Here is a 26,715-nt window from a genome sequence, read left to right as displayed (position 1 = left end):
TGAACCAGCCCGCTATCAGCCACATGGGGTGCAGAGGGCCCCAGCTGAGCGGTAGGGATTCTGCTCAGAGGCAGCATTGACTCACCATGCGAAACTATTCTGACCTTGTTACTCTCTGTCCTGTTATTCTTTGAGGGTTTTCATTGATTTTTATCACCTCCCGTGGGTCTCCCCAAACACCTGGCACAGTCCTGGAATCCAATTTCGGAGAAAGCACAGGAGAAAGCAGCTGGCTCCAGGACACAGAGGCCCTCTCCCCTCCCCCAGGGCCCCTGGAGACCAAGCCTGAGGACTAGGAGAAAAGAGTCCTGCTGACCGGTGCTGCCCCAACCCCAGCATGGACTCCCCCTGCCCCACGGGTTGAATGGGGAGGAACGTGCCTCTGCCCCTCAGGGCTGGTCTACTAGTCTGGAACTGAATTGAAGCTTAGACTCTGGAGAGAAATGTGCCACCCTGCTAAGTGGGTCACCACAGGCACTCAGCAAGGACATTCTGTGTCCTCTGTCCTCCTCCAGAGTCTGAGTCCAGGCCTGGGGCCATAGCGGCACACTGGGCACACCCAAAGCACGCCCCGTCCCAGAGTCAGGAACAGACTCAGTGCTGGAGGTCTCTTCTAGGCCCTCTGACAGAGCCCACAAGTGCTGGGTAACCCGGGCCGTGGCCAAGCTGGGCAGTGCCTGGCGCACAACTAGGATGGGACCTAGAGTTGCCATCATTACAAAATGTGACGCAGAGGGCGTCACAACAGGGATGACCCTTGCGTGAGGACACCAACACCTAGACCAGGAGCAGACAGAGGACCTCCCCCAAGGCGTACCCATGATGGGGTGTGCCAGACCTGTCACCACCTGTGTCCCCACAGGAAGCATCAGCTGGACCATCTTGCCTTCTCCACTCAAGGCCACCTATTCCACGAGGGGAGTGGGGTTGAGTTCCCTGTAAAGCAGCCGCTGACCATCCTAGGCACCCCTTCATGACACATACTAATGGAGTCCACTGGTTGGACCATGGTGATGGCAGGGAGACTGAGGGACAAAGACAAGCCTTGGAGTTGCTCCGACGCAGCATTCAGGCCTGGGCAAGTGGAGGGAAAGCCGCCTGGCCACCGTCTGTCACAGAGACCAGAGGGCTTTAATCTCACAGCCCAGCAGGCTGTAAACGTGAACTAGTAAGACAAACCACCAGAAGTTTTGATTTTCTGTTACCAAGTATTTTTTAAAGTTTCCGACATAGTAAAGCCATTCCCAGAGCTTACTCTTTATTTGTTTATGTTTTTGTTAGAGCATGTGGTCACACCTAGTAGTCAGGCTGATTTTGACAAAATCACGCATGCATGGAATTTGTCTTACTCCCTTCAGCCCCAGTTCTACCCCTTTCCTCCCCTCCTCTTTTTCCCACCCTTATTCCTCTACTGATCTTGTTTTTGCTCATTTATTTATTTATTTTGATTGGCGCTTTCTACATATGCATAATGGTGGGATTTGCTGAGGTGTATTTACACCTGCGCCTACCAAGATTATGTTAAATTGATTCCACGTTTCCTCCGCCTCCCTCTCAATCCCCTTCTTCCCTACATCTTTATGACATCTGATCCCTCCTCCTTCTTTCCCTGATTTTGCTATAGTTTCTGCATATGAAAGAAAACATTTGACTCTTAGTTTTCTGAGTCTGACTTATTTCCCCTGGCATGGTAGTCTCCCGTTCTACCCACTCACCAACAAATGTCAATTTCACTCTGCTTTGTGGCTGAGTCTCCACTGTGTGTATACCACACTTCCTACACGTATTCATTCTTCCCTTGATGGGCACCTGGGCCAGTTCCATGATTTGGCTATTTTGTGTTGTGCAGCTATAAACATGGAGGCTGGGAGTCTCCTCTTTAACCTAGAGATTCCTCTTCCAAGGCTGTCCTCTAAGGAAATTTTCACTCCACAGCTTCTATAGCTACACCTCCATGTCTAATGGCATGAAATCACTTTGATGACTTGTGGCATGTCCGTAGGTGACCCCGTGGAAGCTGTCCTCATTCCCCAACTTTCACCTCTCATGCTCAGGGAGTCTACTTGGACCCAAATATGGGTTCACAAGGTGGAAAACACCAGAGATTTGTCAAAGGTGTGGAGAAGGGTAACAGCGTGACCACCGAACGCAGCTCAACCTCTGGTCTTTCTTTCCATGCCCCCCTCAAGTCAGGAAGCCACTGGAAGACTTCTCCCTTCCCAGATCTGGTCTCTCCCCACCCCACCCCTCCCTGGCTCTCCGTCCCCTTCCTCTCCTCCCCGCTTTCCTTCCCAACTCCTTTCTTCTGACCACAGCAGCCCTGGTCCTCATGGAAAACGGTGTTTCCCAACCCCTTGCCAGACTCCCCGTAGAGTTTGAATCTTTTTCTTTTTCAGAGTTTACCAAAGCAAAGACCTGGATAGTCAACGGGACAGACTCCCCTTGAGCACAGTTCCATGACCTTGTTTTGCATTTCCATATGGTTTGAGGAGTCTCATCCCCAAGAGAAGACTAACAAGGAATCAGCCAGCCAAGATGGCAGCCCCTTTCTAACACTCCCACACAGTCGCAGCGGAGAGGATGAGTTTTCCACGTATCTTAACACGCTCAGTGGAACGTCATGCAACTGTGAAAAGCGATCCCGGAGAGGTCTCCCTTGTGACATTGACAGACATTCAAGGCACACTGCTAGACACAAAAACAGATCATAGATTAATTTTTCATGCGTGGTTCTATATTTGTAAATAAAAGTAAACATATATATATGTGTGTGTGTGTATGTATGTATATGAAAAGTAAAGTACTGGAAGGATGAACATCACATGTTCCCAGTGATTAAGAAGTATCTTAATAGAAAAGTAAATTTACCAAGGCTGTAAGATTTAAGTGCAAAAACACAGGGAGTGCTTACAGCTCACACCCTCAGTAACATGCATCCGAGTACTCATCGTTGTGGAATGTTCCCAACTAGTTTAAGGATTTTTTCCCTGAATTTGCCATCTTATTTTGGCACTCATATAGTTATGGTTTTAAAAAAAATTTAAATAAAAACATTAAATAATGTTTACAAAGAAAAATAAAGTGAGTGAGATAAATCTCCACAGAGCCAACAGGCTGTGAAGAGAAGCAGGTTCCTGTGAGTCGTGGTTAAAGGAAGTCTCCCTACGCTGCCTCATATTTCAGGAGGAAGACAGGGAGGCGGTGCAGAGAGGGCTGGTTGAGCCTCAATGAACTCCTGGCAGAAGAGATGGATGCACCATGTCTGTCTGGCCCCCTGGATTGCCCAGGAAACCACCAAGAGAGCAGAAGTCCTCCTGAACTACGTCTTCCCACCAGACTCCCCGACAGCTGGCCTTCCCTTTCTTGCAGGGCTACTTTCTGTGGTCACTTAGCTGTGGATGTGAACGTGGAAGTGCAGCCCCCTGGTCTATGTCCACCTCCCTCTTCGTGCTTTAGACAATTTCGTGCAATTGAAGATGGTTACACTAAAAGACGACGGGAAGCCAAATAACCTCTGCTGGACTAACTAACCATTTCCAGACACTAGTTTCAAATGACATTTACTTGATTCAAGGACCTGCAATCTGGACAGAGGTCAGTGGAGACTGCTTGTCTCTGTTCTGAGCGGGGCTTGAGCAACCCTGGAGGGTTTGCATCCATAATGGCTCCGTTGGATGGCTGGCAAGTTGGTGATCCCCACTGGCTGGGAGCTCTGGGTCCTGTCCACACGGCCTCTCTTGGGGCTGCTCAGACTTCTTTACAGAAGAGCAGGTGGATTCCAAGAGCAGGTATCCAACCCACAGAAGAGAGGGAGCTGTCTGTCTTTTCAGATCTGGGCTCACAAACCGAGGGAAGCTGCATTTCTGTGTAGTCGCGATGAGTCACGGAATGCACACTGATAGGATGAGTCATGGAACGAACCTGAGAGGACATGCAGGTGGTATCCCGTGGTTGGAGAAGTGCCAAGGAATTCACATCTATCTTTGATATTTGCAGTCCACCTTTTGGTTACAGATTATTTATATTCTTATAAATAATAAAATATATTTCATTATGTGAAATCAACTCTCCCCCTTCCGAGAGCCTCCAAAGTCTCCTCCAGTAGCAAAATGTATGGCATGTATATACCACATATACAATAATCTATCAAGGCCTCTTGTTCTACCTCCTCTTTTCCTGTCAGTATAAGCTACTACAATGATTAAACCCATTTTGCATTATCAATTTATAATCAATTCCATTTGACAAAAAGCAGACTGATCCTTCTTTTCAAGTAAAGTGCTCTGTGAAGCTGTTGTGGGACCCAGCCTTAAGGTTTCTTAAGGGACCCTCCAGACATGCTCTTCAATCTTTCTGAGGTCTTACAATTTCAGGTGACAGTTTTGCTACACTTCCCACCACAACGTACCAAGCATTGTTTTTCTCTGGCTTTTGTATCACTTTCCTCATGTTCTTCATCTCTGACTAACAGCTTCCTAGAGGGCCCCCATCTTCCACCTGCCCCCCAGAACCAAAGCCAGCACCTGTATTTTAAGCTGTATTTACTAGAGCACCTCACCCTGGTACCTACTTCAGTTCCAGTTACCTGGACCAAAAGCCAGCCCAAAAATTAGTAGCTGAGTTTGCTCGTAATTCTGTAGTCTGGGCATGGCTGGGCCTAGGTGGTTCGCTGGGGTCCACTTGCTCACCGAGGGCTGGAGGGTCAGTGCCGACCGAGCGCTCACTCACTCGGGCTGACCATTTGTGGGGACTGTCCGAGGCTGCAGCTGGGGCTGTCACTAGGCTCCATGAGAGACTGAGAATGGCATGCAGTCTGTGTTCCAAGAACAATATTCCAAGGGAGAGGAAGCAGGAGCTGCCAATCCCCTAGGACCTGGATGAAGCTAGAGATCAGCACATCATTCCCCTATATCCTATTGGTCAAGAGTCCAGGTGGGGAGACACAGACTCCATCTCTCCATGAAAGGCGTGTCTAAAACCTTGTAGTCATCCCTATTGGGTGACTGCTATCACAATTCCACATCTATCCACTCCCATTTTATGATCTCCAGTGAGGCATCAGTCTCTGGGATCATTGTGGTGGAAGACACTCCGGAGAGCTCCAGAATTCACTCTGCTCCAGACGCTGACCTGGTGAGTGGTGTGAGCTCCCAGTGTACTGGAGTACCCTTCTGGGCTCTGGTCCCTGTGACTTTGGCCCTTCCTATATTCTGGTCCAAGCCTAACTCATATTCCTTAGCTATGGGTGTGCATGGATGGGGAGATGGAATAGGACTTATTAACTTGGCCTGGCTGTTTTCTTACTGGGAGACTCTCTTTTTTATGGCTTTTCTAACTTTCTAAATATTATCCCTAAGACCTACTCTGAGCAACTTGGTCCAAAGTCCAAGAGCAGACTTTTTCCCCAGGAGGGCTTGTACTAGAAATCAGTGGGCTGTTAGTTACATAGGCAGAGGGAGAGGACAGAGCTTGAGAACAAATACCTCCATGCTCTGTGAGAGCATCACCTGCTCTTCTATTCCAGGGTCTGGGATGACGGTTAAGGCAAATAGAGAATTAATCTTAGGAACTGCTTTTGGAACTGCTTTGAGCTTTCTTTCCTTGACAAATATTGTTCCCAGATGGCTGAAAATAGCATTTCTTCAGATGGGTCCATGCCTATCACCTAAGTGGATACATCTGAAGGTCGCTATGAATTTCATCAGCCCTCTGTATGTTAGTCAGTTTTCTGTGACATGAACTATCTGAGAACTGGATTACTTATAAGGAAAAGTTCATGTAGCTCACAGTTTTGGAGACTGCAAGTCCAAGCAGCATGGCCAGGACTCCTTTGGCCACTTGGCACCTTATGGCAGGAATAGTTATGGGAGGGAGTCATCACATGGAAAGACAGAAAGGGACCAGTTACAACCTCTAATCTCTAAAAGGTCCCATTGTTCCCTACTTAGTCACTCTGAGGAACAAACATTCAACATATGAATGCCTGGGAGATAAACCACACCCAAACCAGAAGTCAACTGCTCAAATGTCCCCCAACCTCCAGGCTTTCCAGTTTGCAACATTTAAGTAAAATTGACTTAAATTTGTACTTAACATTTGGTGGAAAACCAAGTTTCCCTGACCCTGTTTCCTGACCCTTCAAGGATATCCCTTGTGGGCACTGATTTCTTGTATCTGCTGATCTCTCTGTTGAGTCTCTTATATTTCAGTTACCCTCTATGTTGGAACCACACTGTCCCAGAACTTTGGTTTTCCAAGTAACCAGTGTCATGAAGCATTTATTTCAGCCCAATTGTCCTGGTTTTAGAAATGCCCAGAGGAGTTTTAAATATCCCAGTGCTGAATCTGCTCCATGAACCAATTAAATAAGACTGTGCGGGGCAGAACCAAGCTTCAGGATCTTTCAAAACTCCTTTGGATATTTCCGTGTCCGCCATATTGAAGAACATGTCATCCAGCACAGGGCTCCTCAGATGCCAACACATGGGAATCCAGTGGAGGTCTTGTTGAAGTGCAGGTTTTGATCTGGTCTAGGATGGGGCTCCAGATTCTGCATCTCTTGTGAGTTTGCAAGTCCTGCTGAGGTTACTGCTCCCCAGAGCGCACTTTGACCAGCAAAGAGCTGGTGGTCACAGGGATGGAACTGGTCTAGCCAACAACCCACCTGGACCCTCAGACGCCTCCTGGCAAGCATCCCACTGTGCTGCCTCCTTCAGACACTTCTCAGAGGTATTGTGTACTTTGATGGCCTTCAGCTTCTCCCTCTTCCCAGGCCCCATGCCCTGTCCTTCCCAGGCTGCTGCTGCTTTACTAGGCTGATCCAGCTAGTCCTTGTCACCGAGCAAGTCCTAATGCCACTGTTAAGTTTCCTCCCTCTCCTAACGGTGCCATTGACTAATCCCAGGGCAGTACTCTGCCCAAAGAATGCTGCTTCCTACCCCTAAATCACAGGTTTCCAAACTTCTCCGTTCTAATTACCATCTCAGGAATTTCTTCACTGCCTTCCAGCCAAAAGGAATGCCCAACAATTCTGTTTATTACATAGCTGGGCTGTAGCCACTTAATGGTAAGGGTTCAGAGGGGTCTGACAGACGTTTCCATGTTTGGCCTCCCACGAATGCAAGGAGGTACCCCAGGGTTCCACTCTTTAGGAGCCATATTTCCAAATTAATAATTGGGTATAGATGTGACCTTCAAAATCCCCCATCAAGGTAAAAAGACCCTAAGCTGACGATTGTGTCTGGTCCAACTAGAAACTAAATTTGATGGAAGTAATTTGGGGGCACCGTGTTCTACTACCAACCCCAGGCCAACTCAACTCTGCTGTAGCCAAAAGAGTCACCCTCTAGACTTATCTCCCAGTGGGATCTCCAAAGGTCTGTGGTTCCCACAGAGTATAAGGAAGAAAATAAGTGCAGGGCAGTTTGTCCTTTACACACATGACTCATCTAATATCAGAAAATCTAGGAGTGGAGCTTAATAATTATCAGACAGCTGCGTCATCTGATGGTGCAACCGAGAGCCAGATCCTATACACAGTGATTCCCAGTTGTGGTCTTCGAGAGCTTTCAAAACTTGCCACTGCCTGGCCTCTACCCAGATCACCCGAGTCTGCCTCTGGAGACAGGACCCAGGGAGCTTTTGAAGTTGCTCAGATGATTCCAAGATACGGTCGAACCAAAGTGCAAAATGGTCTGTGGATCCATAGCATCTGTGTTCCCTGGAAGCTTGTGAGAACTAGGAGCTTGGTCCCCACCTCAGATACACTGAATCAGACTGCATCTTAACAGGGCCCGGCTAACGTGTGCACCTGGAAGTCTGGGGAGCTTCTCCAGGCCACACGGAATCATGAAATGCCAGTGCTATCTGGTATCACCAAACCCCCTGTGTATCTCTGGAAGCCCAGGGGTTTACGGAGCTTAGTGTTCACCCTGCACCCTGCACGCTGCTGGCCAGGCTGAGATAGGCATTCACATCTCATGACCTCCACCCTGGTGATCTCTGCAGTAGGGATTGGGTGGTGCATGTTGGGAAAACATCAAGAGGTCCAGATTTGAACTCCAGGACTCTGCTACTTATTTCTAACTCTGTTACCTGGGAGATATTTCTCGACTTCAGTTTCTTCACCAGTAAAAAGGGAATAAGAATATTTGCCCCATGCTCTTTGCAGCCTCGAGATGAGGATTTGTTGGGTTTTTTTTTTAAGAGAGAGAGAGAGAGAGAGAGAGAGAGAGAACGAAATTTTTAATATTCATTTCTTAGTTTTCGGCGGACACAACATCTTTTTTGTATGTGGTGCTAAGGATCGAACCCGGGCCGCATGCATGCCAGACGAGCGCGCTACCTCTTGAGCCACATCCCCAGCCCGAGATGAGGATCTGTAAAGGGGCCTTGACCCTGCAGTATGTGGTGCAGGTATCCAAAGGAAAAGCAGAAGCATCATCGTGAGCTTGCTCTGCTCCGGGAGGCTAGAAGTTGAGTTCCTTGGAAGAACTATTCGGTGTGATCTGTGACCCAGCAGCACAAACATTGCTGAGAACTCACTAGACGTGTAGAATCTCAGGACCCAGCAGACCTGTGATCCATCAAGATCCCAGGTGATGTCTGGAGGGTCAATCCACATAGGAAATAAGACATGGCATCTGATAGCAAACCTCGGGATTGCTTGTGTGGGTAAAATCAAAGTAGACTTCTGTTCTGAGTTGGGATGATGGAGCCCTATGACAAGGGGCAGTGTTCCTCAGCAAGGCAGAGCACTGTCCTGCAGGTACTAGACATGCCAGAGAAGTTTCGTAAGGTTCTCTTGTCAACACAGGTCCTGCCTGCTGTCACGTTACCCACTGTTCTTATTCTCAGCTGGGGCAATGTTTGCTTTGGATGGCATCTCAGAAGTGGATACTAACCGTGGGTCCTGCATGGAGCAGGATGAATCCCAGCCAGGGTCAGAAGGTAAGACACCTCTACAAATCCCTTCTGGACATCAAAAAGTGGTTCCCCACCATGGTCAGTGCTGCCCAGAGAAGCCACGTTTCTCTGTCCAACTTGCAAAATGTGTGAGCTCCTGGAATTTCCCCAAGCCCTTGAGTAGACAGGGGCAGTTACAGAACATGGTGGAGACAGACTTTAGGTACAGCGTGAGCACACATAGTTTTGATCCTGTGCTCAGATAAAAAAAAATTAAAGCTCTGCTTCTGGAATTGACTGGTTTACAGCTCCAAAAACCTCCCTCCAAAAAAATTTAAAAAGGCAGAAGTAAAATCTTTCCCGTTGGAAGGCTTACTGAAGTTCCAGTTCCCCAAAGCAAGAACGCAGATTCCCCCTGAAAATAGGAAGGTTCTGCCTAGGTCAACAGATAGCAAAATCTTTTGTGATTCTTCCCAAAATATTTGAGAAAAATGACCCCGAAAAGTCTTGCTATAAAGAACCCAAGTCAAGGGCTGGGGCTGTGGCTGAGCGGTAGAGTGCCTTCCTAGCACGTGTGAGGCCCTGGGTTTGATCCTCAGCACCACATAAAAATAAGTAAATAAAATGAAGGCGTTGTGTTCAACTACACCTAAAAAATTAAATTAAAAAAAAAAAAGAACGCAAGTCAACATAGTTGAATGTAGAACATCAAATCATTATTGCATGTGCAGCCTCCTTAAGAGCATCAATATGCTTCTATGTGAGTGTTTTGCAGATCATACTTCAGAAACCACAGAAGTTAGGAATTAAAGTATTCCTTAGCCCAGGGAGCATAAACCCTGTGCACTCAGAACTGCTTTTGCTAATCTGTTGTCTTTGGCTCATGCCATCAGCGAGAGGCCCTCTGCTGCTGGACCTCGGCCCGGCTTTTGTGGCTTCCACCCACTCAGGTGATTGTCTAAGGGACTTTGGGTGCCAGGTGGTGGGTAGCACAATCCCCTAGGATGTAGGGAATACTCTCCTGGGTATGTCTACAGCATGTGGAGGGGAGGTAGTGCCCAGCGCCTCATTTTAAGCCTTCAGAGTCTTAACCTTTGGGGAAAGAATAAGGCCAGGAAGTGGACCAAGATCTGGTGCCCTGGTGAAAGGCAGGAAATTCACCTCTGGTGAGCAAGCAAGGGACCAGGCTAAGCACTTCCCATGGGAGAAGTCATCTAGTCTCCACAACAATTGTGCTAGCAAAGTCCTATGTCCAGAGCACCAGAAGGGTCACTGAGTCCCGTGGCCAACAAGGAGGCAGAGGGGTCTGACTGACGCCAGGGCAGGTCTCTTCCTGTCACTCACTGGGGTTGGAGGACTTCAGTGAGTCCCAGAGTTGACAGCTACCCAGAGCTTCCCCATCCCTCCGAGTGCTGTGACAATCTGCAGCAGAGACAAGAGTGAGTGCTGGCCCAGGGAGGGTGGCCTCTCCCATCTGGCTGATGGCCAGGCTGATTCAGGGGGTGCTGGCAGCACAGGCTTCACTCAGGTCCTCTGCTCACCCACGGTCTCACCCCCTGACAAGCTGTAGGTGGGGCTCCAGGAGATCCGCCAAGGTACATGCCAGCGACTCCCTTGAGACCCGCGAGACAGTGAACACCAGCCTAGTGCTGTCCACTATGAAGCCGCAGCTGGCCCTACAAAAAGTACAGAATGAGTCCGAAGTCCGTCCAGCACGGGACGCAGCAGTGGCCACACGATGGCACAACGACCCTCATCAGGATGGGTCAAGGGTGGACTGTTCAGGAAAGAGGAGGGTCCCAGCAAGGAATCGAGGGACCTCAGGGAGGAGGAAGCATGTGAACCAGGGTTCCAGGATGGGAGGACGGGGATAGCAGATGACAAGGAGGGGAGAGGGACCTGGGGTCCCTGCCTAACTCATCACCTTCATGAATCGAGGACAAGAGTCTGCGTGTGTGTGGACGTGCGTAGTCACGCAGAGTCACTGCCCACCTGCCACATGGCCAACCCATTAGCACACCTCATCCCTGTTATTCCACTCGACTTGTCCCCTGCCCTGTATTCAGGCTCTTGTCCACCCCAGGAAAAACTGCATGCAGTCACTGCAGGAGGGTCATTGCTCTACCAAGGTGGCAAGAGGAACAAGTTCCCTGCTTAGGAGTTCACCAGCTGAATGCCCAGATTATCCCATATTCAGGCAAATCCCTGGCCGTCGCTGCAGTTGGTCCTGCCCCTCAGAAAGGGGCGGGCACATCCTCTGGTCCCCGCTGGCTCCGGGGTCCCCAGCCCCTTCCTGACACAGCCAGGCAGTGGCTGCCTCCTGCCTTGTCTGCCATCCCTGTCCCTCCCCTGTCCTCATCAGCTGCACAGCCAGTGCCCGGGGTGGCAGAGACCCATGCCAGCTGACCTTGCAGAGGGCAGGCCCACAGTGAGAAGGTGCCACCACCAATAGTAATAGTGATGGGCTTCAAGAACGTCACGCCCACTTCTAGTGTGTCAGTAGACATGAGCTTCCATTGGCTCCTCCCCACCTCTGATATCAACCCCAGCGGGACAGGTTCCACGATGCCCCTCTTCCTGGTGGGCAAAATGAGGTTTTACGTGTCCTTCTCGTGAACTGCGCCTCTTGGGAGTCACTGGAGGTTCCAAGCCTCCTCTATCAGCGAGTTGGGGTGAAAGTTGACCAGAGGAACACGTGTCCTCTGAGCCGTGGCCCCTTGTGGGGACCCGGGGCTGAATCCAGCCTGGCTGATAACGTATTGTCCCTGGTGCTGTTTTCCAGGCTCAAGAATCAAATCTGTAACTTGCAGTAAATTTCTAATTCGAGACCCAAACCAGCAGGTTCTGGTCCTGGAAGGCGGCATCCTCAAGGCAGTTCCAGATAAACACACCAGAACCGGAGGTGACTCTCAAGTTTGCTCATTCAGTGCCAGAGGTCTGTGTCCTCGCACCCTAGCCTGGGTGGACCCCCCTCCAAAGGGACCACTCGGCCCCTCCCTTCTCTGGAAAGGACAAAGCACCGCTGCCCAGGGAATAGCCTCAGGGCCACTGGTGATGAGAGACAAGGGCAGTGGCCCCAGGAGTCCTCGGTGCCCAAGAGGTTCCCACAGGGGTCGGGACCAAGGCAGAGCCAGAGACACAGGGAGAGGGGGATTCTGGGAATAAGGTGCTCTTGGCCCCTGGCCCATGGTGGGCGAGTTTGGTCATGTGGCTAAAGGGAGGAGGGCTTCTGCACCTGAAACGTCAACAGAAAAACAAACAACAACAAAACCATCATTTTCGATCTGACCCATTTTTTAACTTTTTCTAGAGATCTTTTACATAGCGACCTCAAAAGAGACATCAAGCATATCCAGCGGCAGCACCACCAAGGCAAATCATATTTTTTTGGCTGTCTGTAAAGGGAAGCTCTGTCTCTGCTGTGACAAAGTCAAAGAACCGAAGTGTCCCTTGTTAGAATTAAAGGTAAGAGAGCTAGGGGAAATATACCCTGCCCCCCCATCCAAGGAAGTGGAAAACCTTACTGCTAAGGCTGAAAATCTAAACTTTAGCAGGGACCACCCAGATCTTTCTTCTGTTCCTTCAGAGAGTAGCCTGGCTACTGTACTAGTCAACTTTCAGTTACTGTAACAAATACCCAGGTCAATGAACTTATTAAGACAAGAGGTTTATTTTGGCTCACAATTTTGGAGCTCTGGGCCTGTGGTGGCTTACCAGCAGAAGCAAGCGCTGGAGCAAAAGTGCTTACGTTATGATCAGGAAACAAAAGAGAAAGAGGAAGGAGCCAGCATCCTACAGTGCACTTTGCAGGCATGCCCCCCAGTGACCTGAAGACCTCCCACTAGGCTCCGCCCCTTATAGGTTCCACTGCCTCTCAGCCGCACCACACTGGGGACCAAGCCTTAACCCTTTGGGGAACATACCAGATACAAACTAGAGCAGCTACAGACAAACCCCCTTTGTTTTCCAGAACAAGAACATCAGTGAACTAAACTCACTGGACGAAGAGCACAGCCTGCCCTTCACCTTCGTCCAGGAGATGGTCGGCTCCTACTTCACTTTGGAATCTGCCGCAAATCCCGGGTGCTTCATCTGCACCTCCAAAACACCCATGCAACCTGTGGGCATGACCAAAGAGCCAGGGAAAGAAAATAACACTCAATTTAAATTTCAAATTGCAAACGCAGATCTCAACTCAACTCATTCTGGTTAGAGGCTGAATATATGAGTGGAAATGTCCAGGCCACCTTTGACCACAGCCTGGCAGCAGCCAGCCCAGAACCACCAGCACTTGGTCAGCAATGCTAGTTACTCTACCTTTTGCCCCCATTTCCAACTTAGCCCCCCACCAGAGAAAGCCAACTCTGTTCCCCAATCACAGAGCTTCCTTGTGCTGACAACCCTGATCAGAGCCCAGCTGGAGTCCACCCACCTCTCTCTCCATCGAGAAAGCTTTCCCAGCCCTCTGCCTCCCCTGGAGTCTCTGCCAAGCACCAAGGATGCTGGGCCATTCTCTCACTACATAGCAAACTCGGAATCAATAGCCGGAGTTTGTTTCCATTTGGGTGTTCTTCCTGATTTTAATAAGAACAGCAAATAAAATATCTCCTCCCCATAAATGTTGTCATAAGCAAGTTCGTGGATTTTGTTTCTGGTGTCATTTGTCCCTTTAATGTGCATGCAGTTTGGGTTAATTACAACATTCTAGGCTGGAGTAAATTGCTGGGGAACAGTGGTCTTGATGTCTGTGGATTTGCTCTTCCCTAAGCCCACCTGACCTTCCCCTGGTCTGACCTACCCATGCATCTCAAATGTAAGCAAGCCACTACTGGCTGTCACCTCCAACGGGCAGCAGGGCAATGCCAAGCTGTGCAGCTAGCCATGCATGCATGGAGGTGACACGGGTTCTGTGCAAGTGATCCAACAGAGGAAGCAAACCCAGTAGCCTCATTAGGGTCCCATGTCCATAGGGCATGGCCAGGTACCATGGGCGTGAGTCCTCACCAGGGAAGGTGGGCAGCAGGGCCCTTGTCACCCATCTGTGTTGGTGTCAAAGGCAGAGAAGATGCCATCAGCCAGAGGAGGAACTCGGGGCCCAGGCACAAAGTGGACAGGGGAGGCATGTTTGGGCTCCAGGATCTTAGGCACTAGGTCCAACACTGAGGTGGCCTCACCTACCCAGAAAGGGCATCTGCGACTGGGAAGCCTGGTCATGACTGGAGGTCTGGAGCTGAGCCTCCTTTTATTCAGCTGCTCATCTTTCTTGTCTGGATCCTTAAGAAACACCCTATCTGTGTCCCTTAAGACTGATCAGGTGACAGCTCTCCTAATCTGATCACTTCATCTCTGATCACTCTTGCCTTGTCTCACATCGGGTTTCGGGGGACCCCTCCTATCTAAACCCCAACATGGACAAACTCCACTTCACCTGGTTTTCCAGTAGAGAGGTGACTTAGTTCTGGAATCTCCAAGGTGTTACCTCTTCCAGCTGCTTCATAAGGTAAAATGGACATCTTGCCACCAGGATCAAACTGTTGGACATCCAGGTTGTGTTCTTCATGGTCCCTTTTAATCGCAGCAGACGCCCTCCTTAAAAGAAGACTTTACTCTCAAGGCTCAGATTTTCTTTATTTTAGGAGAGTGGTTTGTTACAGAACACTATTCCACCAGGTCAATGAGGATAAGCATAAAAAACCAAATCATTTAATGAAAAGAAGTAATGCATACCGTATGTACTGTACTAAAAGCACACTTACAAATTTCTTACAACACACAAGATAAAATTATATAGCATTCATAAATATCTGCCTATGAATATAAGAGTATCCAAAAATGAGCAGAAAGGGTTCACATTTAGTTCATGACAGGGTGACTTCTAGGGGTGTTGGGGAAAAAAAGCACAGTGTGAATGAGCCCAGAGAGAGGCTGCTATTGCAACTCCAACGGTTTATAGGGTTTTTTGTTTTGTTTGAGAGAGAGAGAGAGAGAAGAGAGAGAGAGAGAGAGAGAGAATTTTTTAATATTTTTATTTTTCAGTTTTCGGTGGACACAACATCTTTATTTTATTTTATGTGGTGCTGAGGATGGAACCCAGTGCCCTGCGCATGCCAGGCAAGTGCGCTACCGCTTGAGCCACATCCCCAGCCCCAACAATGGTTTATAGTTTTATTGAAAAAATTAAAAAAAGACTTGAAGCAAATATTACAAAATATTGACAACTTAAAATTCTAAGTGGTAAAAACATGAATGTTTTCATATTATGATTTATTATATTCTTTGCTTTATGGTTTCTCAAAATTTGAAAAAAAAATAAACAAATCAAAAGAGCAAAAGTCAACCTTATTTTGTCCAAAATCGGATGCCAGGGAAGATTAGCGGTGAGATGCACCCTCCTCTTCCTGGCCACCATCTTCGGGGCACCTTTCCTCCACCACACCTCCCGCCATGATGTTCCGCCTCACCAGGTCCCAGGGCAACGGAGTGGGCCAGCCATGGGCTGAAAAGGAGCCCAAAGTAAACTCTTTCTCCTTTAAAAAGAAGAATGCCGAGAGGTCGACAGTGGCAGCCAGTCAGGGTCTGCCAGAGCAGTTCCTTGCAGCTCCTCTTTCCCTCTCGGTCCCCTCCAGTGACGGAAGAAAGGTGCTGCTCTTCCTTGCTCTGCTCTCCTCAGGCTGATCCTTGCTCTGGGACTTGGCTCCTGCTGTCCACCTGAGGTCCCTGTGGCCTTGTGTTCCTGGCACGGATGGCGTGGCTCGTTCACTGCTCCCTTGACCTGAGCTGCCCGGCTCAGCACTGGCTTTCCCCTCACAGCCCGTGGGTGCCGGCCAGCATCCAGGGCTGAGGTCTCTTTGTCCTGCAGCAGCCCTCCTGGGCAGGAAGTGAAGATGCCCACCAGCCCCTCTCACCCAGGCCCTCCTCAGGCCACTCAGCACCCACACTCCTGTGTCCTTGGTCTTCACTGGTTCTAGCAGGTCAGATGCCTGCCTCCTCACTGACAGCAGGTGGCCAGCCCTCTCCCAGCCTTGGGTTTCCAGGGAGCAGTAGGACTAGCCCAGCAGGCACTGCACAACTCCCAGGCTGCTTGAGGCCCCTCTCCATGGCCTTGTGGTGGGGGTGGGCACCCCACTCTCCCTCATCACTGTTCTCATGGGAAGATGATGGTGTTGGTGGTTAGAACCCACAGCACATCTCTCTCTCTCTCTCTCTCTCTCTCTCTCAATCCTCCACTTGGGTCTTCCCTGAACTGCCACGCTGGACCTCTTTGGACCCTCGCTGCAGTCAAAGAGCTCAGGATTCCCCAAGCTGCTTCTCAGACCTTCATTATAACAAATCCTTCACCAAGTGATGTGCCTTAGAACTCATTCTGATATCATTGTTGTATTAGTCAGCTTTCCTAGCTGTGACAAAATACCCGACATAAACAGCCTAAAAGGAAGGAAGATTTGTAGGCGCATGGTTTCAGTCTGTAGTCACATGGTTCCATTGCTTTGAGGCCTGTGGAGGCAGAGCATCGTGGCAGGGAGGGTGAGGTGACATAAAAGTGTTCAGGAAGATGGCCAGGAAGCAGAGAAAGACAGATGGGAAGGGGCTGGGTCCCAATATCTCCTTAAAAGCACATCCACTGCTTCCTCCAATCATTCCCTAAAGTGTTCTCCGCCTCCCAGAAGCGCCACCATCTAGGGACCAATTCTTAGCATGGTCCTTTGGAGGTGGTTCCAGATCCAAAACCCTCCTAATGGCCTCAGAGTCATTTCAATATGTGTTACAGGAGCGATCAGCCTGGCCTCACCCTGGGGCTTAACAATCTCATGTTTTATCTCTGAAGTGAAGCCTCAGGCAGGCTGCCCTGCCTGGGTCTCACTGTCAGGACACGACAAGGGTGTGAAGTAAGCTCTTTCCACCACCCAGAGACACCCAGCCTCTTCCACCCCAGGACGAAGACACATCCCACCCCCAATTCCAACCGTGCCAGGGACTAGATTATCAATCATGCAAATCAAATATATGTTCCATAATATTTAACTCTGGTACAGATTTTTAAAATCCCTAGAAACGTCAGCAGGGTCTTGTGACAAGCCAAGTTAGCCAGGGTTAGAACACAGATATCACAAGGCTTTTAATGCCACTTTTGATATGATTTCTTTAAAAGTCCCTAACTGTCGACCTAACCAAAGGGGCAAACAGAGAGATTCTCCAAAGAATGTGGATATTTATTCACACAGAGCAGAACACCTCAGTGGGAACGTCCATGGCAACTGAGGCCAGGAGAGGTTTTCAAGCAAAAATGGGAAGGATTACTTTAGATATTCTGAAATCATCCTTGGGCACAATGATTAATCACAAGAGTGGTGTCAATCTGAGACCAGACCGACCGCTGCTGGACAGGTGTCTCTGCAGAAGGACTTTTTGTAGAAGGCTGGTGGCCTCTCTAAGCTTCGGATCCTTGCAGGCTGCAGTGTAGACCCCACCAGGCGACCATGTGGAAGACCCTGCCTTCTTACCCTTCAGCTTCATCTGTTCATTTTTCAGGGTTGATATAAGCGAATTCATGTTGATTCTGAGAACATTCCTATTTCTTCCACATAACTATCTCTCAGTCCTGCAGATCAACACACGGCCACTGGGTCACAGCCAGGGGTGACATTAGCCAGGTAAGGCCAGGAGATCCAGCTAGTTGGTAACTGGGGTGACTAAAGACAGCTGAACATGGGTTTTTCCTGGCCTCTTGAAGTACCAGCAACAGTGTGAGGCCCCTACACAGCACCCCTGCCTGGTGGGTGAGGAGCGGAGCTGTCCCATGGCCACAGGAGGGAAGGGGGTCAGCAGGACTGTGAGGGGCGGAGGGACAGAGTTTCAGAGAGCGGAGCGAGCAGGATACTGAATGCTTTGAGGTTGTCTAAATAAGAATAAGACACATTCTCTTCCCAGATTTTCAAAGTAAATGTACAGGTTGTCCTGTGCCCTTGGAGTCCCCAAGGCCACATTCTCCCTCATTGCCTCTCCAGCAGACCTTGTTTTTTTTCTGTGAGGTCAGCAAATGGGTTTTAAGCTTTCCAGGGAACAGGGGAAGAGAGATGGGGACAGAAGTTCCCTGTGCCTCTAAAGCACCATCCCTTCCCTTGGTCCTCCCTCCAGGAATAGAGGCGCCAAGGCGAGTGGGTGGGATGGGTGCCACAGCCTGAGCTGCCCTTAGTCACCCTTGCCATCCAGGGAGATGCACCGGGCTCCGTGCTGTCCACATCCCTCCTTCTCTGTGTCTTCTCTCTGTATCCACCTCCTCAAAGATGGCAGAAGGCTCTCTCCCACCTTCATTCTAGTTAAGCCCACGCTGTTTCCCTAGCTCATTCAGGTTTCTCTTCCCCTCTGGTTTCCTGATAGGACACACCCCAGTCACACTGAGTGACATCTGTCTCCCTTGAGGACAGGGGCAGCACTCAGGTCTGCTCAGTCTTTAATCCTCACCCCAACGTGAAGTCCACCAGCAGAGGACTCACTCAGCCAGCCCAGGCCATGGAGCTCTGTGTGGAAAAGCCTCTCTCGGTGCTATCTTCTGCCGGTCACCTCCATGATGGGGACAGTGCACTGGAATTACTCCGTGGTTTGGGCTCAGGTCATTTTATGGTTTGGATGTGAGGTGTTCCCCAAAAGCTCACATGTGAGACAAGGCAAGAAGGTTCAGAGGAGAAATGACTGGGTTGTGAGAGTCTTCACCCAGTGATTAAGCCCCTGAGAGGGATTAACTGAGTGTAACTGAGGAGGTGGGTGTGGCTGGAGGAGGTGGGCATTGGGCGTGGCTTTGAGTATACATTTGTATCTGTCAAGGGCAGTCTCTCTCCGCTTCCTGACCAACCTGTGAGCTGCTTTCCTCCACCATACTTGTCTGCCGTGATGTTCAGCCTCAGCTTGAGCCCCTAGGAATGAAGTCAGATTTCTATGGACTGAGACCTCTGAAACCGTAAACTCTCAAATAAATCTTTCCCCCTCTACATTTGTTCTGATTGGGTCCTTTAGTCACAGCAACAAAATAGCTGACTAAAACAGGTCACTTTGCTTGGGACATCCCTTAGGGTGTGTTTAAGCCCAAGGCTGAATATTAGGACAGGTGTCTGCAAGCATCCAATCATCCAGAAATGCTCTCAGCCACAAAATCATGTTTCCATTGTCTAATGAAAAGTATAGTGTTTCTCCAAGTGTGGATCCAAAAGAATCAACTGCATCAGAATTACTTGAGAGCGTTTTGTAAAAGTCAACTAGATCTCGAGCTGTGTCCCAAACACCTATGTCAGAACCTCAGGGTGTGTGACCCTGAGAATTTGTGTTTTACACAGCAAATTGCAATCAATACTATCAGGTGGGAAGAGGAGCAGGACAGATCGCAGACCGTGCCCGTCTGGGACATGGTGGGCCTCCTCACAGCCATGGTCAGCCTGCCCCGTCCCTTTTCTGTGGGTCTGTCAGGGAGCCAGGGTGCTCGCAGTCATGGGCAGCCCTGCATCAGAGTCCAGGAGGATCTGTGATGTTATGAAGAAAGCAGTCCCTCCTCTCCAAGACGTCACTATCACCTGCATGTATTCTAAAATGCTAAAAATACCAAATACTTTTTTTTTAAACCATTGGGCTAGTATCCATCACCATCGGCAGCAGCATCAACAGAAGAGGCTGACCCTGCCAAGCTCTGCCTGTTGTGGTCTCACCTGGCCCTCAGCGACTGGACACTGCCTCACTGCCTGTTTACACTGGAGTCTGGCCTCCTGCCTGAACCCTCAGCCTTTCTGCTAGGATTAGCTCATCAGATCTACTTTAAGTATCTCATTAGACTGGGTGGACACCGTCCTGCAGGAGCATTGATCTATGCACCGTCTTTAATTGCCTCATCAGTGGGCATGTAACAAAACCAGCACAGCCACATGCTCTCTTGGGAAATAAATTTTTTGCTAAGTTAAAAAAAAAATGTGATTGGCTCTTATCCATCTGAGAGGTACAGCCAGAGCTTCGTGCCATTTCTGGCCTGCTAGAAATTTCTGTCGCTGGTTCTTCGGCATATCCTTCAATACTAAAAGCTACCTTGGGGCAGAATAATTCCCCCACCCAAGATGCCCACACCCCGATCTCCAGAATCTGTGAGTACTGTTGTGCCATGTGGCAAAGGGACCTGGCAGCCATGAGTAGCTCCACATCCTGAGGGGGGTGGGGCGCGGCTGGATTATTCAGGCAGACCCCTGTGCATGACCAGAGTCCCTGCAAGTGAGGAAGGAAGCCAAGAGGGTCCGAGTGTGAGGTGATGAAGAAGACCTGACGAGCCATTGCATCTTTGAAGGCAGAGGAATGAAGGGACCTCTGGAAAGGCAGGAAGTGGGTTCTCCCTGGAGTCCAGAGCAACACCTGCTGATGGCTTGATTTTAGCCCACGGAGGCCCATTGTTTTGAGTAAACATTAAGTGAGTGGTCAGTAGCAGTAAGAAGCTCACATGCCCAACCTCCTTCCTGCAAGCTCCTTAGTGTTTTAGTATACTTTATGCTAAAGTAAACCAAAAGCAATTAATACTACTGGCAACCTAAGAGGCAAAACTAGTAGACAGCTAGTTTCCAGGCCTCCCTCCTGGCCCCTCATTGTGTTTCTAGGCCCAGGTGATATTTGACCAGCTGCCCTTGAGGAGCTCAGAGCCCTGCTTAGGGACAGAACCCGGCCCCTGTCGCCAGACCTCCTCACAGCCAATGTGACCGGCTGGTCACCTGCTCTCTGGCTGCCACCTGACCCAGACACTCTGTCTCGGTGCCTTTCCCCCATGTCAGCTGACTCTGCTACCTGTCTGAAACCCACCCACCCCTTTCCACATATCACACTGTACCCTGGACACCCCCAGCCACTTCCGTGCACTTCTGCCTCAGTCGATCCCACAGGACTGCCATGTGGCAGGAACCGCTCTTTCCAGAGCAAGGCATGCACCCCTTGATGACTTCTATAGCAAGTGTCCAGCTGGGCCTGGCCAGATGGCACCGTGTGACCCAGCCCCTGGCCTCTGACGGTTCAGGGTAGCAGAACCCAGAACTTGATTTCCTCTCCAAAGAGAGTCCGTCATTAGGCAATCATTCTTTCGATAAGCCTCAAACGCAAACCCTTCCTTGTGGGTGAGAAATGAAACTCACAGACACAGAGTTAGTGAGCAAGCAGCTGTTGTGTTCCCCTCTGATGGGTAGAGTCAGAGAAGAGGCCGGGGAGGTGCCTAAGGGGACAAGTTTCTTCACTCTGACCCTACTGGCTCATTTCAGTTTTGCTAGGATTCTCGAATGAAAACTCGGTGTGTTTCCTTCGCCCGGTTTTATCCGTCACTGTAACAGGATCACCGGAATTGCAGGACGTGCAGATGAACCAGCCAGGGTGGGCAGCGGACTCCAGGGTGTACCGCGAGCCCACCTTAGACTTGTAGAAGACGTAAGCCCGGCGCGATGTCTCCTTCTGGGCGGCCAGACTCATCAGCTTCTTCTTCTGTGAGATAAGAGGTGACAAACAGCAGAGGCTTCCAGAGGGAGAAAACCCAACCCTGGATCCTTTGCTCCAGCCCTTTGCCCGGAGAGGAGGAAGGGATCTAGGGCAGATGCCCTTGGGAAGGCTGGTGTGGGGCTTGGAGCCATGTTTTCAGGATGACAAGTATCCAAGTCTTCTCTTCCCCACCCCAACCCCAGAATTAAAGATCAACTGAGACAGGTGTGGTGTGATCCCAGCCGCCCAGGAGGCTGAGACAGGAGGATCTCAAGTACTAAGGCAGCCTCAGCAACTTAGACCCTGTTTCAAATTAAAAATTAAAAGAAACGCTGGGGACGTGGCACAGTCAGTGGTTAAGCATCCCTGGGTTCAATTCCCAGTACCAAAAATTTAAAAAATAAACAGAGAAAAAAGCAGGTATCAGAAGGCCATGGGAAAATTGGCTCTATGCATGATCTTAAAAGATGGATTAAAAACCATGCCTTAGATCTGCAGCCAAAATCGGGCCACTTTTGGGTGGGTGACCGTAGATACGGGAAGACAGGCTGGAATGCTCACCTTCAGCTGAAGGGATGGCTGACATTTTCCTTTGTCCTTGTCACAACAGAGACAGAACTCCCCTTTAGAGACGGCCAACAAAATGGGAGACCCTTTCTCCTCGGAGGGCTTGGCCAGATGTGAGGCCAACACAAAGAATGTCTCTGTGTGAAGACAGAGGAGGGCAGATCTCAGAGCAGGGAGATCTCAGTGACCTTACTCACAGCCCGGCTCCACCACCTGCTGACCCTCCGCCTTGGAGCCCAGGATCAAAGTCCCCTCCCCCATGCTGGCCCCAGGCTCCTCTTCCAAGCCTGAGCCACAGGCTCCTTCTCTCAGCCCACCCTTCCAGAAGACTCCCCTCTGATCCCGTCATGCCCTCTACCCACTTCCTAAAGCTCTTTAGGGCCTCTCACCAGGACCACACCTGCTGGCACTGGGGGTGTGGGACGTCCGAATCCGTGCAAAGAGAGGTCTCACCTTGGCTGGACTGTGAGTTACCTGGGAGGATGTAGCTTTTATGTGGAATTGCTTTGAGGGTCCCAGAGTCCAGGACCAACACTTTATGGTCACGGTCGAAAATGCTGAATTTCTGGGGCTCTTTGGCCTTCACTCTTGGACCTGGACAAATGTGACCAGATATCAACGCATCCCAGCGAATGGGAGACTCGGCCCATCTCCCCCACATCCCAGGGTGCCAGCCCCAGCTCCCAGGCTCCAGGCTCTCTGCCTTGCTTGGGACGAGCACATTAGCGCTGGACGTAAGCACGTGGGGTCCAGAGTTTCACAGATGGGTTCAAACTGAGTGTCGTTCATGGCTGCCTTGGGACCTGGAACAAGCTACTGAATCTTTCCAAACCCGAATGTCCTAGTTTGTGAAATGGGGACATTAAAATCACCTACCTGAGAGACGGTTGTGAGGATTTAAATGCTTACTGAATAAGTAGCACTTAGCGGAGCCAAGAAAGCATCCGTGCTACAGATGAGACCTGGACCATGGCAACCATTGCTTGTCCCAACCCACTTTCCTAAACTCTGGCTGGGCATCGTGCCCACAGCAATGCCTGGGGTGGGAGAGACCCTCGCACCGTCTGTCCAAGAGAGTGATAATGGGCAGCTAGATGGTGGGACACCAAGGCAAGCAGACCCAGGGACCAGGACACTCCAAGAAGGAGCCACACCACAGTGGCTCCTATAGGAACCCACAGGGGTGGCCCCCATCCTGGAGAAACCTCCTAAAGTGGGAAAAACAGCCATGGGGGTGGCCAAGGGGTTTCCCAGGCTCTGGGCTCCTAAGCAGGAGCTTCCAGTGTTGGGCCGAGACTGTCAGGGATGGGCAGCTGAGAAATGTCAGATATGATAATGTGACAGTATTGTACCCACCCCCTGCAGGGTGCCATGGCTTGCGAATCTGTGACAGGAAATTCTAAGGCACAGAGTCATCCTAAGGCCTCATTCTCTTCCCATTCATGGTCTCAAGGCCTCTGCCCAGCTGCTCAGTGGACTGTCCCTCCTGGTCTCCTCCTCCCTGAGGACCAGGAGGATCCTCTTGTCACATTGCTGACTCTGCCTCCTCCCTGCAGCCCGCTCAGTCTCCTCAGAGTGGGATGGCATCCTCTGGCTGCCCCAGCCCCCTGCACTGATCACCTGGGCCTGCTCACAGGAATCAGTGTCCCCATCTCAATATGACAGCACCATCAGCTCCTAGGCAGGTCCCCTGTCTGGCTTGTATATGAACCTCCACATCCCCACAGAGTCCCCAACAGGGGACTCTCAGTGTTTGTGAAGGGGCCAGCCCAGGCCAGATCTTGAGTGACTCCATGGTGACAAGGGGTCACGGGAGACCCACGCTCTCAGCCTTGGTTACTCCAGACTCTCCCATAGTCTAAGTCCCCAGGGCAGGGGCTGTGGGGTTGGAGCCCTGAGCTAGACTGACTCTGAGCCTTTAGTTTCTCACACCTGGCTGGGCACTGAATCCCCTGGGGCAGTGGATGGTGTCTGGAACCCTGGGGGTGGGGCTGGGGCTGGTGTCTGGATCCCTGGGACTGGGGCTGGGGCTGGGGCTGATGTCTGGATTCCTAGGGGTGGGGCTTGTGTTTGGGTCCCTGGAGTTGGGGCTGGGGCTGGGGCTGGGACTGGGGCTGAGGCTAGGGCTGGTATCTAGATCCCTAGGGCTGGGGCTGGGGCTGGTGACTGGATGCCTGGGACTGGGGCTGGGGCTGGGGCTGGGCTGGGACTGGGATTGTTGTCTAGATCCCTGGGGCTGGGGCTGGTGTCTGGATCCCTGGGAGTGGGGCTGGGGCTGGGGCTGGGGCTGGTGTCTGGATCCCTATGACTGGGGCTGGGGCTGGTGTCTGGATCCCTGGGGCTGGGGCTGGTGTCTGGATCCCTGGGAGTGGGGCTGGGGCTGGGGCTGGGGCTGGTGTCTGGATCCCCTGGGACTGGGGCTGGGGCTGTTGTCTTAAGACCCTGGTAAGCAGCAGCCCTGAGTTGGGCCTACAGAGGGTGCCTTAAATGCCAGCATCTGTGGCTTCCTCCCCATGTCACCTGGGGCAGGTCACAGCCACTCTGCCTCAGGTTCCACACTTGGACAGTGTGATGGTAGCAGCTTCCTCCTGGGGCTGCTGGAAGGTGACACCCATGGCACCCTGTGAGGGCAGCCACCCCAGGCTCCATCGTAGGGTGTCCCAGGGCGCCCCTGCCAGACACCCTCCTGTTTCTCAGCAGTGCCGTGGGGAGGTCAGGGTGTCAGTCTCCTGGCAGAGGTCAGACAACATTCAGAAGGGTCCCAGGTTCAAAGCCTTCCTCCCCCTGTGCCCTCACCCACCTGGGTCACTGCCCTCTCTGCAGAGGCCCACCTTGGGTAAATCTTTCCTGAAGACCCTCCAGATGGGATTCCCCTCCACAAAGGGGAAGCACCCTTGGGTGTCTCCAGTCTAAGAGGGCCAAGCAGAACCATGTATCCCCTCACCCCTCGGCCACCCATCACTGCAGCCCGGAACCTTACTTGTATGCGCAGAACTCACAGAGGCTTGGCCCTGGCCTGGCTCCAGGGGGCTTCCAGCTGGGTCTGCAACCAGAGATGGCATGTGAACACAGACAATTGGGGTATCCCAAGCATGTACACGCTCTAGGTGCCACTTAATTCTTTAATTCATTTTGTTTGCACAGAGAAATACAGAGCAGAGAGACAGGAGTGACATTTAAAAATGGCTTCCCTGGACACACATGTTGCCAAAGACAGAAGAAATAATCCGGGGTCAACCTCTGGCAGGTTGCGGTCTCTGCCTTCAGCCCCACGTGCAGACCCACATCTCCTGTCGTTGCCCTCTGACCTCTGCCTTTCTCCAGGGAGTGCCAGAGCCCTGCCCAGAGTCACTGTCTCAGGCCAGCCCCTCCACCTCGGGCCTTTTCTCCTGGGCAAGATGGGAGGGCTCAGATGCTTTAGGAGGGGGAAACCCTGCACTGGTGGTGAAGCTCAAGGCCCTGAGCCCTGAGGGGGGAACAGTCCACTTATCCAGCCCTGTGCGCCTGGGCCCCTTTCTCTCCGAATCCCTGTAGTCTGGTTCATTTGCCAGGGAAGTTCTGCCGCTCACTCGCTGTGCAAGGCCAGCCGGGAGGTCCTGCTCTCAGAATTCTACTCTGGTCCTGCCCTGAGTTTTCCCCAAAATGTACCTTCTGAGCAGCACTGGGCTTCCTCTTCTTCCCAGTCTTCGAAGTCCATGTTCTCTTCTGTGTTGTCCTCCAAAACGGACATCTTCTATGTTGGTGAGATAACAGGAGACACGTGAAGCCCCACACCTGGGCCGACAGGCAGGAATCAGCTCCCTGTTGCTACATGTCCCTGAAGCAGCCTCGCCCTGCTGTCTGCTTGGCAATGCTCCTTGCCTGCAGGAGGCCTCACAGAGCGGGACCACGCTCTCCCATCTCTCCTCCAAAGCAGCGTGTTCCAAACAGTGGGTCACAACTCCAACATGCAGGTCACACTATCACTTTAGTGAATCTTGACAACGTTTCATAACAATGATAAAGAATAAAAAGCTCAACGTGCAGTGCTCTTCGGACTGACACACTATGGCCCACAGGCCAAACCTGGCCCACTTGTTTTGTGGTTAAATAAAGTTTGATTTTCCTCATTTACATAGTGTCTAGTGTTGCTTTGGGGGCCGCAGTAACAGTTGAGTACTTGAGAGAGAGAGGCCAGCAACACCTAATGTACCACCTGAGCCTTTCTGTAGAAGGTTGCTGACTCTGAAGTAACCTAATCTTTACCTAACAGAGGGCAATATGATCTTGCTAAGAAATGCTAAGTTTCCAAAGGCCCCAGAAAAGCTCAACTCCTGTCTTGGGCAGGTAGATTCCCACTATTTGCTTCACTAGGAGCGTTGGAGGAGACAGAATTATATAAATTCTTCACACCCTATTTCATTTGACAAAGCACTTTCCCCAACATTAGTCCAGGAGAAGAAATGGAGCAAGAACTCTTCATCCCGTTTTACAGGTGAGAAATCTGAAGTTATGTGACTTCCAGGCAGGTACCACTTCCAAGTTTGTGGAGATGGCATTTGGTGTGAAAACCAGATCTTTAGAGAATGGCTTAGGAATGACACTAGGAGAACCAAATTGCTTTGCAATATAAAAAAATGACAAGAAAGGACTCCAGGGCTCAGCACTGGGGACAGTGAGCAGGAGGGAAGGTAACCACCAGGCAGCTCTGGGGAGCTGGGCGGAGATGATGGGTCTTTAGGCTCAGCAATATCTACCATTAGGTTTTGAGTTGTGGTTGGCAGC

The 26,715-nt window shown here is 50.7% G+C and overlaps 2 protein-coding genes across 3 annotated transcripts; one reads left to right on the top strand and one right to left on the bottom strand.

Moving 5' to 3' along the window:
- Positions 1-5,050: 5,050 nt before the first annotated feature.
- Positions 5,051-13,523, top strand: LOC308632524 (interleukin-37-like). Of its 2 annotated transcripts, none has more exons than XR_014018553.1 (5): positions 5,051-5,133; positions 8,857-8,949; positions 11,687-11,839; positions 12,215-12,369; positions 12,875-13,523. XR_014018553.1 is itself a non-coding variant. In XM_081264674.1 (5 exons), exons 2-5 carry the CDS (start codon positions 8,865-8,867, stop codon positions 13,115-13,117), a joined length of 603 nt encoding a protein of 200 aa, XP_081120800.1. In that variant the 5' UTR covers positions 5,051-5,133; positions 8,857-8,864; the 3' UTR covers positions 13,118-13,523. The 2 variants fall into 2 exon arrangements, 1 of the variants encoding a protein (XP_081120800.1); XM_081264674.1 differs by having other exon boundaries at positions 11,687-11,806.
- A 7,633-nt stretch (positions 13,524-21,156) lies between these two features.
- On the bottom strand, positions 21,157-25,681 carry IL37 (interleukin 37; the record flags this gene model as incomplete). Its single annotated transcript, XM_081265483.1, has 5 exons — positions 21,157-21,390; positions 21,946-22,088; positions 22,426-22,545; positions 24,932-24,994; positions 25,600-25,681. The coding sequence occupies 5 exons, from the start codon at positions 25,679-25,681 to the stop codon at positions 21,157-21,159; spliced, it is 642 nt and encodes a 213-aa protein (XP_081121609.1).
- Between the last annotated feature and the right edge of the window lie 1,034 nt (positions 25,682-26,715).

The sequence above is a fragment of the Spermophilus citellus genome (genome assembly GCF_964194105.1).
Source record: "Spermophilus citellus genome assembly, chromosome: 13".
Classification (NCBI taxonomy): Eukaryota; Metazoa; Chordata; class Mammalia; order Rodentia; family Sciuridae; genus Spermophilus; species Spermophilus citellus.
This window is presented reverse-complemented; position numbering and strand designations above follow the sequence as displayed.